The sequence below is a fragment of the Tachysurus fulvidraco genome, chromosome 1 (assembly GCF_022655615.1).
Source record: "Tachysurus fulvidraco isolate hzauxx_2018 chromosome 1, HZAU_PFXX_2.0, whole genome shotgun sequence".
Classification (NCBI taxonomy): domain Eukaryota; kingdom Metazoa; phylum Chordata; class Actinopteri; order Siluriformes; family Bagridae; genus Tachysurus; species Tachysurus fulvidraco.
The window spans coordinates 26400797-26414164 of NC_062518.1; the positions used below are offsets into that span (position 1 = coordinate 26400797).

The window sequence follows — 13368 nt, forward strand, 5'->3', positions numbered from 1 at the left end:
AATCTAACCCAAATGCAGTTCTGTAGAACCAAGGACTCTAAATCAGCACTTCTTCAGTCCGGACACACTCTCTGTACACAATAGGACATGATCTCATTGTTTTTAACGTGCTGCAGCCGCTGCTGCTATCCTTGATGAAGTGATCACAGATGACCTTTGTTTGGCATTGACCGGGCAAGCAAATAGTGTTGACACTGTAGCTACGTCTGTAGAACGACTGCATTATCGTGGTTGTAACTTCTTCAGAATCATCTGCTGGTTCTGTCAACGCTAGGTGTGGATCAGATAAGTGAGAGTTTGAGCTCTGTGGAAAAAAGAGATTGAGATTGTCCCAAGCTAATTCTTGGACCCATGAACAAGGCAACTGCTCAGTTTTATGATTGAGAAAAAAAATGTCTGGGAAATAGAGATGTAAAATGTAGATAGTAAGAGAAAAATGTCACAGTCAAACAATGTCATGTTCAAATATACCTCGAGACTATACTCTGGTATTGACTAATCAGCAATAAACTATCAGATCTACTTGTAAGAGGTAAAGCTATAGCAAGGGGAAAAGATCATTTTAAAAAGATGTGATAAGCTGATTTTGCAAAGTCAACAACCATCATGTGCAATGAGCCTGTTTTATTCATCTGCATGAAGGTCAGTGGGCTTGCCTAGACGCCGAGCAAAAATGATAATCTAGCACCCATAGCATTTCAGTACCTTCAGTGCTAACCAAATGACACGACTTACTCTTTTTTATTAATATATAACTTCTAAAGCTTTGAGTATTTGAAAAAAGAAATGCTAATCGTAAATCCAGTTTAGTTACTATGCCAAAATATGCTACCTCCCTGTCAGGTTTGAAGGTTGACTGTTTGCTTAGATTCAGCTTCATGTCATAAAAAGTTTTACCATGTGTAGCCTAACAAGCTTTTATGGGTGAAACAATAATTTTTATAAAAAGAAAAGTATGTATTTTCTGAATATTACTATATAATGTATATTACTAAGATTCACTAGGCCATGAAGCAAACTGCAAACAGAGCTGAAATTCAGGTTTTATAAAATATCCTCCAGTAAAAGTTTATGGCCGAGGAAGCACATACCCTATAGTGTATGATGTATTCATACCAACTCCTTCTCAACACTGGATCATTTACAGATTGCATCAAAAAGTGATGCAAGGCGAAAATTGCCCTAGTCGTTTATTAACATGGGGGAGATTACTAACATAACATCGCTAACCCATACATCAAACACAAGCTAAAAATAGTTGCCTAAAATCCTTCATATCTGCTGTAAAGGTAATAATTACATTTCAAATAAGCAGATCATTAATTAAGCTGCCTAGAGGTCTAAGTGTATTTTGCACCCACACACAGTGAGCAGCATGGGTAAAAAAATAAAAATTCCCAATGATTATGTTTGAAAATTTCCAGAAGATAGCAATATTTTGAGGTCACCGAGTTAGCAAATCTACAATTAGATACCATCTTGATGCCAATATGTGAAAAAGACTTCATCTAGCCACAAATATATAATAAATGTCTGCAGTCTGGTTTGCTGAACACTACTGGAACTTCCCATGTTCTATAGGTAGATTAGAGCAAAAAGAGCTTTTTAGCAACCGTCACTATGGACTTAGTCCTCCAGATAAGAACCTTATCCCAAGTGTTAACCATGCTGGAGCGTGTGTAATGTGAGCTGTTTTTTCCCCTCAAAGGCCTTAGGAACCTTGTTCCTTAGGAAGGTACATGGCATCATATTATACTCCATGAAGAGTTCAAATCCCAGCACCACTAAGCTTCATCTGAGCCCTTAAACCTTAACTACTTAGTATAGTAATAACAAACTAGAACGTACATTTCTTGAAGAAAATGTGAATGGTGCTTGTACCTGGCAAGTTCCCCTCATCGTGCTGAGTGTTTTGATATGTCACATGTCCATGTTGTGCTAAATTTTGATTTTCCCGTGACGTCAGGTGACGTGACCAGAATACACGTGAGGCAGTTCCCTCATTGTGCTGAGTGTTTTGATGTCACGTCCATGTTGTGCAAATTTTTTTATTTTCACGTGAAATCACGTGACTTCATCAAATTACACGTGAGGAAGTTCCCTGTTCTCATTGTTCTGAGTGTTTTGATATGTCACATGTCCATGTTGTATAAGGTTTTGCATATTTTGGGGGTGGGGCTGCGGCACAACCGGAAGGCCAGTCGATACACCGATTTAAAACTTTGTTCAGAGTATCACCCTAAAGGAGCTGGCCGAGATTGGTGTAGATAGTTCGAAAGCTTGCTGAGTTATAAACCTCCAAATTTTATAACGGGAATCTATGGGGAAAAAAGGCCAGTTTGAGACCCGGTACCGGAAGTACCGGTACACAGATCGCTTAGAAAAGTCATAGCACACTGGTCAATTTGACACCTCATTCATGGGTCTAGGACAAAAGCTGCGGGACAAGTTACACACCGAAGAGTATGCAGGATATTAATAATGTTGCTTTGTAAGCACCATTAATAAATGGCATTAAAAATAAATAAATAAATAATAAAAGTATCAAGTTTTTAATTGAAAATGTGTGGTTAAATTACTTAACTACAAATTTTTTAAATGACTTTTACTGAGGGTGCCAGTAATACCGGCTAGTGTGATGTTGGACAACTAGAACAGACTTTCCTATTCAGAGATTAACTGAGATTTTGACATTTCTACAGTACAGTATACCTCACATGCATCCTCTTCTTCTTCTTCTTCTTCTTTCGGCTTTTCCCTTCAGGGGTCGCCACAGCGAATCATCTCTCTCCACCTATCCCTATCTTCTGCATCCTCAACACTCACACTCACTAACTTCAAATCCTCATTAATTACATCCATATACCTCCTCTTTGGCCTTCCTCTTTGCCTAAATTACAACATTCGGTTCAGAGTTCAGGTCACATCTGGAGTTTATTAGTAGAAAGCAATGAGGATAAAATAAGCAATATTATTTCACATAAGCCTGGATTACTTAATTCTACAGTTCTGTTTTGTGAAAGAGAAAATGCAGGATTTAGGACAATTTCCTAAACAGAATGAAATGATTTGCGAGGACTTAGGTTTGGAAAATTTCCGACACTACATCAAAATACTCAGTATATAAACTTAAGGATTTGACCCTGAATGCAAAGTCTGTCTTGTGTAGCTCAAGACTTCACAAAGTTTATTTGATATTTTAAATAACAGTTTCAGTGAATATTATTCTAAATGTTATAAAAACCGAACCATTTGCACTGTAATAGCTAGCATTATATTAACCAGTTATAAACCAAGATCTTTCATTTTCCCAATTTCCAGCGATACAAAACACCGATTTATCCGTTTTTTGGATCGCAGGAAATGACGAGTCCTTCAGAAGTGAAGTTTTCATCATTTCAGAAAGTCACTGTTTTCATATGGATGGGAAAAAATATGCGTTTTTGAAAAACGCTGACATCACAGAAACTACCAATCACATGTTGTGAATGTGCTTGGGTTTATCACAGCTACTGATCCGATAAGTTAGTTCATGGTCTGGAATTTCTTATTTCGTTAAGTTTTTATATAATTTAATTCAGCTTTCTTGTATTACTTCACCCTTGTGCAGTGCCAGAATATGATACATGCTGATCTGCTCCTGAATCCTCACACAAGTGTAATCTTAGGCACTGGTTCTACCTCAGCATCAGTCCTCCAAAATAAATACTTATTTTAGATCTCAGCTGTGACCAGGACATGCTAATTACTGAAGATAAATGAACACGCAAGTTTTGGGCCACGTTCAGTGTTTCTTAAACCCTACACGTAAATACTGTACACTTAAAGTGTATTTTTAAAGCATTTGAAATAAATAACAGTGCAGGACAAACTATAAAGTTTTAATTGCCTAGTAATAATGAAAATATACTCCTAACTCCGTTAGTTATAGTGCTGGTGGTATGCGTTTTATGAAGACATAGTTCCTAATTGTAGTTAGGAGTTCCTGAAGTATGCAACTTTGCATTGCTGTGCAGTCAGCTGAAGCTGGCCATCACGGTATTATGTGAATTGTAGGGTTAATTACACTGTGACGCTGAATGAAAGGTGAGCTACTTCACACAGCCTCTACATATCACAGCGAAACACAAGGCAGCCAGTCAGCCTGTACAAAACAAGTTCTCTTTGCTGAATACGTGCTCTGACAGAAGTGATCTAGGGACTATATACCAGCTCAGTACCTTGTACCTTAACACACATTCAAATAAGTGGTGTTTACATGTAAAGCAGTAGTTTGCATATGAATCAAATAAATTCTGGTGACAAAACCGCACCCTGATTTTCCTCATGAGAATCTATTACTGTCTGTCGATTGAGGTCTACAACTAGTAGGGGACATTCTAGCAGAGCCACAGTCGCTCCCCTAATGTCCCTTTAATGTGCCACTTCACAAAACCATTTCCACAATAGCATCAATAAAGCATAAAAAGAGATCGTTGACCCAAGCCAGGTTTCAAAACTCAGGGTGACTGATTCTGGGATTGATTCCGTGAGAAACATACAGTATAACAAGCTGAAGGAGATACACTACAGGAAAAGATGTCAGGCAATGTTTAATGCAGCTGAGGGCATGCAAGACTCATAACTGAGTGATTTCTCACTAAGTATTAAAGTACTTTTGTTATGTACAAGACTGTACAAGTTTTTTTTTCCCTTCTTTTAATTATTTGCATAAAATTACCCTGGAAAAGTGTCCAAAAAACTTATAACCCAGTGTGAAAAAAGGCTACATACATGTAATCTTGTATTTTATTTATTTATTTATTTTTAAACAACATATTGTATGCTCTACGTGCTCACCTTTACATTTTCTCATTACATGCCCTGTCATGTTTCTCTGGCTTTTTTTGCTCAATATATTCCCATTTGTTCTGACTTTTTGGATGCCCTGGAATTCCAGTTAAAGCACTAATCTTGTTTAATGATGTAAGCATTCTCCTAGAAAACAGAATTAAGAAGCAGAATCTTACAAGCGAACACTCTTAAAATAAGAACAGCAGCCATTGTTCTATAATTCACAGGAGAATCAGAATCAGTCATAAATGGCTACGGACATGCAGGCTAGTGCTAGAATAACCATTATTTTATACACTCTAAAAAAAACTCTGAAATTTGTGTGTGCTGCTAGCTCCCCAGCATGCAGCGTGTTTATGTGGAGCAAATAATTAAATTGTAGTACTGAATGCTCTCTCTCTCTCTCTCTCTCACACACACACACACACACACACACACACACACACACACACACACACACACACACACACACACACACACACACACACACACACACACACACACACACACTTCCCTCCTGCGCATTTCTCTAATTATAGGCCTTATAGCTGTAGTTTACTGGGAATCACTATGGAAGAACATGCCGCTACAAGCCCACACCATAACACCCGATGTAAAACAGTACACTGAGCAAAACATTGTAACTGATCTACACAACACCAGAGATGCCAAACTTCATCAGTGGTAGTCCTTGAATTATAAATTGAATCAACAATAAAAAAAGCCAATTGACATACAGCGTTGCATTAACTCTTATGCCATGTTCTTAGTATGTACAGTGGCTCACAGAGACGAAGCGTCCGGAAAGCATTTATTGTCGATGTGAGCTGACGACTTCTGGTGACATGAGCAATAATAACTTCATTCAAATATGGAGCAACTCTGTGTAGAAAAGATAGTGAAGAGCACACACTGATTTCATCTTGTATGATCTGATGCACTGCTTTTTTTTTTAGCTACCAACTGAATTGGTAGCTAGTTGTTCCACTGATAAATGTAATTATGATGTCAACCTAAAGTATAAACGCATACTGGTGTCCTCATAGTATAGCAACGGAGACTTGCGTGAACGCAGCCTACGACCTAGTATTGACTCTAGTAGTATTAAATTAACATGCAGTATTTAACATGACTTTAACTTAATGAACTTATCAACCGCAGTGTTTAACACCCTGTTGAATCAGCATCTTGCAATATTCAAGGCCTCAGATTAAAAGCTTTTAACTCATAAATGCCTACAATAAGGGTCTCATTTTTTTTAAATTTTTTATCCAACAGGTGTGCATTAATGAATGCATGACTTGTGGCCGTTCCAAGGCGTATTCCCACCTCACACCCAGGGTCGCAATAGGCTCCACATCCATCATGTCACTGACCAGAATAAAGCAGACGCTAATAAATTAATAAAGAAATTAATAAAGTTCTTACAAAATTTAGAACTCCTAAGAGTTGTTCATTAACCCTTATTGGTTGTACAGAGAACCCTACACAACACCCTACAATAGTGCTTTTTTTTTTTTGATGTGTACAGTGAAAAAGTCAAGAAGAATCCTGAGCATTTGCTTTACCAGATCATGTAACTTTGCAAGGAATGAATAAGTGCATGTATTCATTTCATCGTAAGGCAACTGACAAACAAGAAATCCTAAATGCTTAATTAAATGAAGCCATTAGGATAAAAACAGATGTTCTCCAAAACATGTTTTCAATTCAAACCTCATTCGAATTCAAAGCACAGGAAATATGCAGAAACTTTGACTTGCATGTCACAGCTCGAGGCTACACACAACAACACAAGATATATTCGCATCGCAGAGACGACGCAAAAAACTAATCAACCTTCAAAGGAAACGTACATTACAGCATACACAGAAGATGTACTGTACACTCTAAAACAAAAGTACACGATGTGATCCTCAACGTTGTCCAATTTCCAACAGTAACCACCATGTTGTTTGACTTCCTGCTGATAGACATCCTTTCTACATGATGCAGAGAGCTTTAGGCTCACTCTCATCCTTTTATATACACTCTGCTAAAAGAGATCAGACCCCAAAGCTGCACAAACAAAACTGTAAAAAATCTCACAAATCTTTAACTGGCCCAATCATATATCAGCAATAAAGCGACAACGCATTTGAGATCTCTGAGTTTGTTTTCTCCACTACTCTGACATCGTTTTGTTACTGGAAAATAGGGAGTAGAAAATCCCTGATGTCTGAGAGGCTGTTACATGCCACTATAATAGTCGGTGTGGCAGACGGTTGCAAAACTCTCACTAGTCTAATGGATATACTACACCAAACCAACCAAATTTCTATACTCATCACAAATCCTCTATCCCTGTAATGTTGCATTCACACATACAGACATTGGCAGCAATAAAGCGACTGAAGCTCATTCATTTAAAAGCAGAGCTGGAAGCCACTGATGGCTATAGAGCAAATTAAGTTACCATCTCGCCTAGACAATTAATGGTCTTTTGTCACTTTGTCACTGCCACGGTCTGTATACTGTAGCTTTACAGGGAAAAATTACCCCTTTTTTGTGACCGTAAGATGGTCATTTTAGTCCAGAAAATAAACAATGTGAGTAAACATCTTTTAGATTCATTCACGTTTTTTTCCAGCAACACCACCACCACCACCTTACTGAATAACAGATGAAAAAACAAATAAAAAACTAAAACTAGAAAGAATTTGCTGCAGGTGTCCATTGAAATAGCCTAGACTACAAAGAATTGACTGAATTACGACACTATTGTGACATTTAGAAATTTCCGACAGGTCTTTAAGGCATGACAACATTGCCATAAAACACTGTTTTGTGTGTGTGTGTGTGTGTGTGTGTGTAAGTGTGAACGCGTGTAGACAGAGATAAGGTTTCAGTGCTTTGTAGCTACCACTTATCGCGGTCAGTAAAGCCTTTAAACTCTGGGGTGGGTTTCAACTTAACACCCGGCAACATACACAACTCCCCACCCACGTTATCACCTTGCGCATGCGCAGTGGTCCAATTAACCTAGTCTAATCTCACGCCTGTTTGTTTACAGCCTTCAAAAATAAAGAAATAAACAGAATTGTCTCGGGGGACGTGTCTGCACAAGTCGTTTCGAGTTAAAGCTTCCTTAAAGTCCTGTTACGCGCGTTGATATTATGAGTATTGCTCACATCCATGATGCACACAGATGTGGTGTTTTTGTAAGATCGATCAATTACTGTGTTGGGGTTTTTTTTGGAAGGCGGAGAGATGAGATGTAGGCCATATTTGTGCATTCTGACTTAGTGTGGTTGTGTAGTGCATGTAATCACATCATCAGATGGTGTACTGAACACATCTTACCTGCTCCTTTCTCTTCTGCCAGCGGCCACATGGACTCTCCTCCAGGATCTCGCTCTCATCCTCGCTCTCCTCTTCTTTTCCTCCAGACTCCGAGATCCTTTCTGGGACCGACATGGTCATTTTACGCGGTGAATACCCCCTCTTCCTCTTCTTCCTCCTCCTCCTGCTGGCTCTGTCTACAGCCCGAACTACGCACACTAGATTTGTAGCGAAACTACAGTCCTTGTGATTAAACTACAATATACTGTTGATCATCGCGATCGATGATGTCCGAGATACACGGAGATTAAAGAGAAACGTTCCCAGCCCGAATCAGTGTGCAGGACGCAGCTGGACACGACATACGGAGCTCAAGCAGAACAGCACGACTGTGGTGAGGGTGTGTGAGTAAAGCGCGTGTATATATTCCCTCGTTCCCCTCATCCTCGTTATGGACGTGTGAGACGTGTGTGAGCTACTGGATAGCAGATAACCTCCTCCCCCTTAGCATACAAAATACACACACCTCCATTTTAACAGGCTACAAGCATCGTTCTGTCCCGTCAGCTCTTCAGACCGTGTGTGAATGCGTTCAGAATTTCCTCTTTTTAAAAATTGTTACCGTAAATATCTCACAAGCGGCGCAGTAACTCTCTCTCTCTCTCTCTCTCTCTCTCTCTCTCTCTCTCTCTCTCTCTCTCTCTCTCTCTCTGTCTGTCTGTCTCTCCCTCTCTCTCCCTCTCCCTCTGTCTGTCTGTCTGTCTGTGTGTGTGTGTGTGTGTGTGTGTGTGTGTGTGTGTGTGTGTGTGTGTGTGTGTGTGTGTGTGTGTGTGTGTAAATGGCGCAATTCGTTCTTCCTGTTAAAGTACAGCTAATATATTTCCACATATTGTGTTCGTTTTCAGGAGTGATTTATCATAATAAAAACGAAAGTCATAAATATCCCAATGGTATTTTATTCCTCTTTTACAGTCAGTTAGCAAATGAACCAGTCGAGTCGGCTCTTTTTAGTGAACCGACTCACACATATGAGCTGTAAATTCAAATGAATTAAATTAATATACTTTAAAAAATGTCTGGGTGATATTCTTTATGGCTGTAAAGTACAATTGTAACACGATATATATATATATATATAAGAACATTTGTCTCAAGTTTGTTGTTTTTTTATCTTTCAAATTTCAGGCATAAAAGAAGCAATGTGTCATTGCTATAATATCAATATATTTAGTATTAATATTCAGTAAATTATTTCCTGTTTTAGGGCACATCCACTAAAGACAGTGTATAAGAAAAAGTTTGCATTTCTTTTACTATTTTCCTACAAAAAGAAGTTATACTTAGATAACGAATTACAAATAAGTTAAATAGAATAGTGAAAAGGGAAGTCTAAATGAAAATCTCAGTCTTTCCTGTTTAAAAGCAATGCCATCTAACTTAAAAACCTGAAATATTGATGATGATTAGACACAATACTATATATAATGGTTAAACATTTACATTTGTACATTGATGTTTTCATCGTTGTTGATGAATTTCTTTCATGCCTAATTTTAATCTGGTCCTGTCCATACTGCAGTAAGCCACACTTCATGCCCTGGTCTTGTTCAACAGTATAATCAGTACACTGTATTAGTCTCTAGGCATTTTTTTGATAAGCTCTATTCAGTGGTGAGCAAATGGAAAAACAAATAAGCTTGAGACTTGTGTATAGACTTTCACATCATATGACATAGGTCTAAAGAGATTTATGGTTTACAGATTATTACAATCTTTAATCACCAAGAAAAATCCATGCTGAGTGGGTTTGTGATTTATTGACGGATTTATTTAAACAGATAAATGTGTTTCTGGCTTTGAGAAGCCCTAGTAGATGTTTCCAAGAAAGCAAAAATGACTATAAATAAGGAAGGGGTGGTGTGGTGGCTTAGTGGTTAGCATCACATCTCCTGGGCTGGGGGTTTAATTCGAACCTGTGTCTATGGAGTTTTTATGTTCTTTCACTTTCAGGGTCGAAAGACATGCACTGTAGACATATTGGCATCTCTAATGTGTTTGCAGTGTATGAAGTAGTGTGTGTTCATGCTCTCATATGGGTTGGCTCTATATACTCTACCTGAGTCCTCCAGGATAAGCTCCAGGGTCTTTCTGACTCAAATAACTTAAAAAGCTTTATACATTTTTCTTTTTCTTCCCAACTTCAACAAATGAACGTTTACTCTCTGTTTAAAAATCTTTAGCACCCCCTGCTGACCAAAACTGTTCACTACAAAAATAACAAAAAACAGAACAGGCTTTTAGCATTTCAAAAGTCTTAGTCGCGTTAGATTGATTTCTAAAACAAAACATTATACCTACATTTCATTTCATGTTTTTATATCCTCAGCAAATTATTGTTGTTTTTTTTATTTCTCCTTTGCTCTGATAAGTGTTAATAAAAACATCAAGAAATTTTATACATATAAAAACTCTTCGATTTTGACATTTGACTCCATCCTATACACCGTACCATAGATTACTGTGTATATTTAAGTTAGAAAACAAACAAACAAAAAATATATATAAGGTCTTTGTTTAAGTGCCAGCTGAATTAAGCCTCCCCTCATTCCAGCTTGCTTATTGGTCCGCTGAAAAGCCTTTATATATCCGAAACCACGCCCCTTTCACCATACAGAGCACAGGTTCAGGGAGTTTGGTCATAAAAAAATCACCTCACATCTCAAAACATATAGAGAGTTCTCTCATTAAATTCCACACTGCACTGCAGAAGGCCACATCGCTATCTAAATATACTCCAGCCATTTATAAAGTGGGTAAGAGGACATCAAAATAATGAATAATAAGCAGGAAAAATAACTGGTGCCCCCCTGGCCACTCCCCAGGACTTTTATGATACATGAACCAGAAACAGGGCAGGAAAAATCACTACTGACCCTTCATACGCTGGACACAACCTCTTTCAGCTCCTCCCTTTTGGCAGGCGCTACAGAGCTTTGTTTACCAAAACTGGCAGACAGAGGAACAGTTTATTTCCCCAGGCCCCTTATCACCCTGATTTACAACTCACCAAAAATATTCCCTGTTTCATATCTCACATCATCCGTATACGTTACACACAGTACTGCTGCTGCATATTGCACAAAAGCATGAGAGAGTCAAACAGCTGGAACTAAATTCCTTGTGTGTGTCAACACACTTGGCCAATAAACCTGAATCTGATTCTGACTCTGCTTCTGCTTTCATAAAGCATGAAGCAGGTTTTTAAAAACCATTGTTAAACTTATGATCAGTATAAATAATATCAAGTGAATTCTAACCACTATTTTAACACAAATTAGTTCTATTGGTTCTGTTGGTTCTATTGGTTAGTTCTAGTGGAACATTCAGAAAACCTCCCAATAAACAGCCAACATGTTATTGTACTTAATACTAATATTTTATTAATTAATACTAATATTAATTAATAAGTAATTAATATTGGTTCAAAGAATTTACACTGAATGAGTTTGTAATTACTTCTTTCTTTCTTTCTTTCTTTCTTTCTTTCTTTCTTTCTTTTCATAAAAATGTTTTATAACTGTAAAAAAAAGTTTGAGAACTTAATCCCTGGCCTTTTTCTACATATATACTGTTTTACCGAAGTATTTGTGAGAACAGACTAAGATCTTGACTCTTCAAAACTACATTTAATTTAAAGTATTTTTCTATCCTGTCCTGTAGTTTGGCTGGTAAGCTGTTCAATGCATCTTGCAGAATTTGCCACAGACTTTGTCTCGCTCCTGCTTTGACCTCTGCAGGTGTCCACAGACAGCATTTTACTGAAATGTGTTCACTTACATAATATATTACTTTTACAAAAAGCATACAAAAACCTCTTATTTTGCCCACTAATGCACTGGACTTCAAATTGACACATATGAAAGTGTATATAGAAATATATATTCTTCTTTAAGGTAGATTCATACATTTAAATGATATCCAAAATATATATTGATATATTGCACACATTTAAACAATTGACCTAGTATATGATGACTTGGCTTGTCTCTGTAAAAGAAAAGTGCATGTCTGTGTGCGTATGTAGAAAAAAGAAAGAAACACGGCTAGTGTTCGCAGATACGAGTGTCACAGAGCTGAGCACAAATGGAAAAAGGACAGACAGCATATATCACTTCAAATGCTAAGGGACTGCTGGTGTCATTATCAGACAATTGTAAAAGATGCTAAAAGAAAATATTTATCTGAAATTATTCTGTCAAACTGTAACAAGCCTCATATTTTGTTTAAGATCATTGGTTCAGTTCTTTATGCTCCGCAAACTGTCTGTATTGATGCCACTGCTGCTGTTTGTGAAAACTTTCTGCACTTTTTTATTGATAAGGTCACTTCCACTAGAGCTCTAATTTCACCTTCTGCTTATGATCCCTCAATCCCTGTCCTCTGTTCTGCTGTTTTTGACAGGTTTGAGCCTGTAACCTTGTCTGTGTTACAGGAGACTGTTGATCATTTGAAGCCTTCAGGTTCTCCACATGATGCTGTTCCTCCTTGACTTTGTAAAGGGGTCTTTCCTACTGTAGGGCCATCTGTTCTTGCAGTGGTTAATAGCAGTCTGTCTTCAGGTGTGGTTCCAAAAAAAATGTAAACACGCAGTAGTGCAACCTCTGATTAAAAAACCTGGTCTATCTAGGCCTATCTCCAAACTAAAAACTAAAACTAAAAAATCTTGAAAAGATAGTCTGTAGTCAATTAATGGCCTTTTTGAAAGCCAACAATATTCTTGAATATTTCCAGTCTGGCTTTAAACTTTGCACAGCACAGAATCTGCTCTTTTAAAAGTTTTTAATGATATATTTTTCTTTTTTTTCTTGGCATGTCTTTCCACTTTTACGCAGATGATAGCCAGATTTATGGGCCTCTTAAAAAGAATGACACTGTCAGACTGTTATTCGAGTGTATTGCTGATATACAGGCCTGGATGTCTCTTAATTTTTTGAGTTTTAATGAAAAAAAGACAGAGGTGATGGTTTTTGGTGTCACCACTGGGACTCCTTTGGTTGATCTGGGGGCCTTGGCCCAGTACAACAAACAAACCATAACTAATCTAGGGGTTAAAATCAATGCTGACCTTAAGCTTGACAGTCAGATCAGGGTAGTTGTTAAATCAAGTTTTTTTTGATTGAGTCAGTTGACCAAAGTAAAGCCATTTCTTTCGAG

At 37.7% G+C, this 13368-nt stretch overlaps 1 protein-coding gene across 1 annotated transcript in view; it reads right to left on the bottom strand.

Moving 5' to 3' along the window:
• nrbp2a (nuclear receptor binding protein 2a) overlaps window positions 1–8825 on the bottom strand; it is a 42164-nt gene extending 33339 nt beyond the window's left edge. Inside the window, exon 1 of the mRNA XM_027169476.2 lies at window positions 8176–8825. Coding sequence (XP_027025277.1) covers window positions 8176–8295 — 120 coding nt within the window. The 5' untranslated portion in view covers window positions 8296–8825. The remainder of the gene's footprint in view (window positions 1–8175) is intronic.
• Between the last annotated feature and the right edge of the window lie 4543 nt (window positions 8826–13368).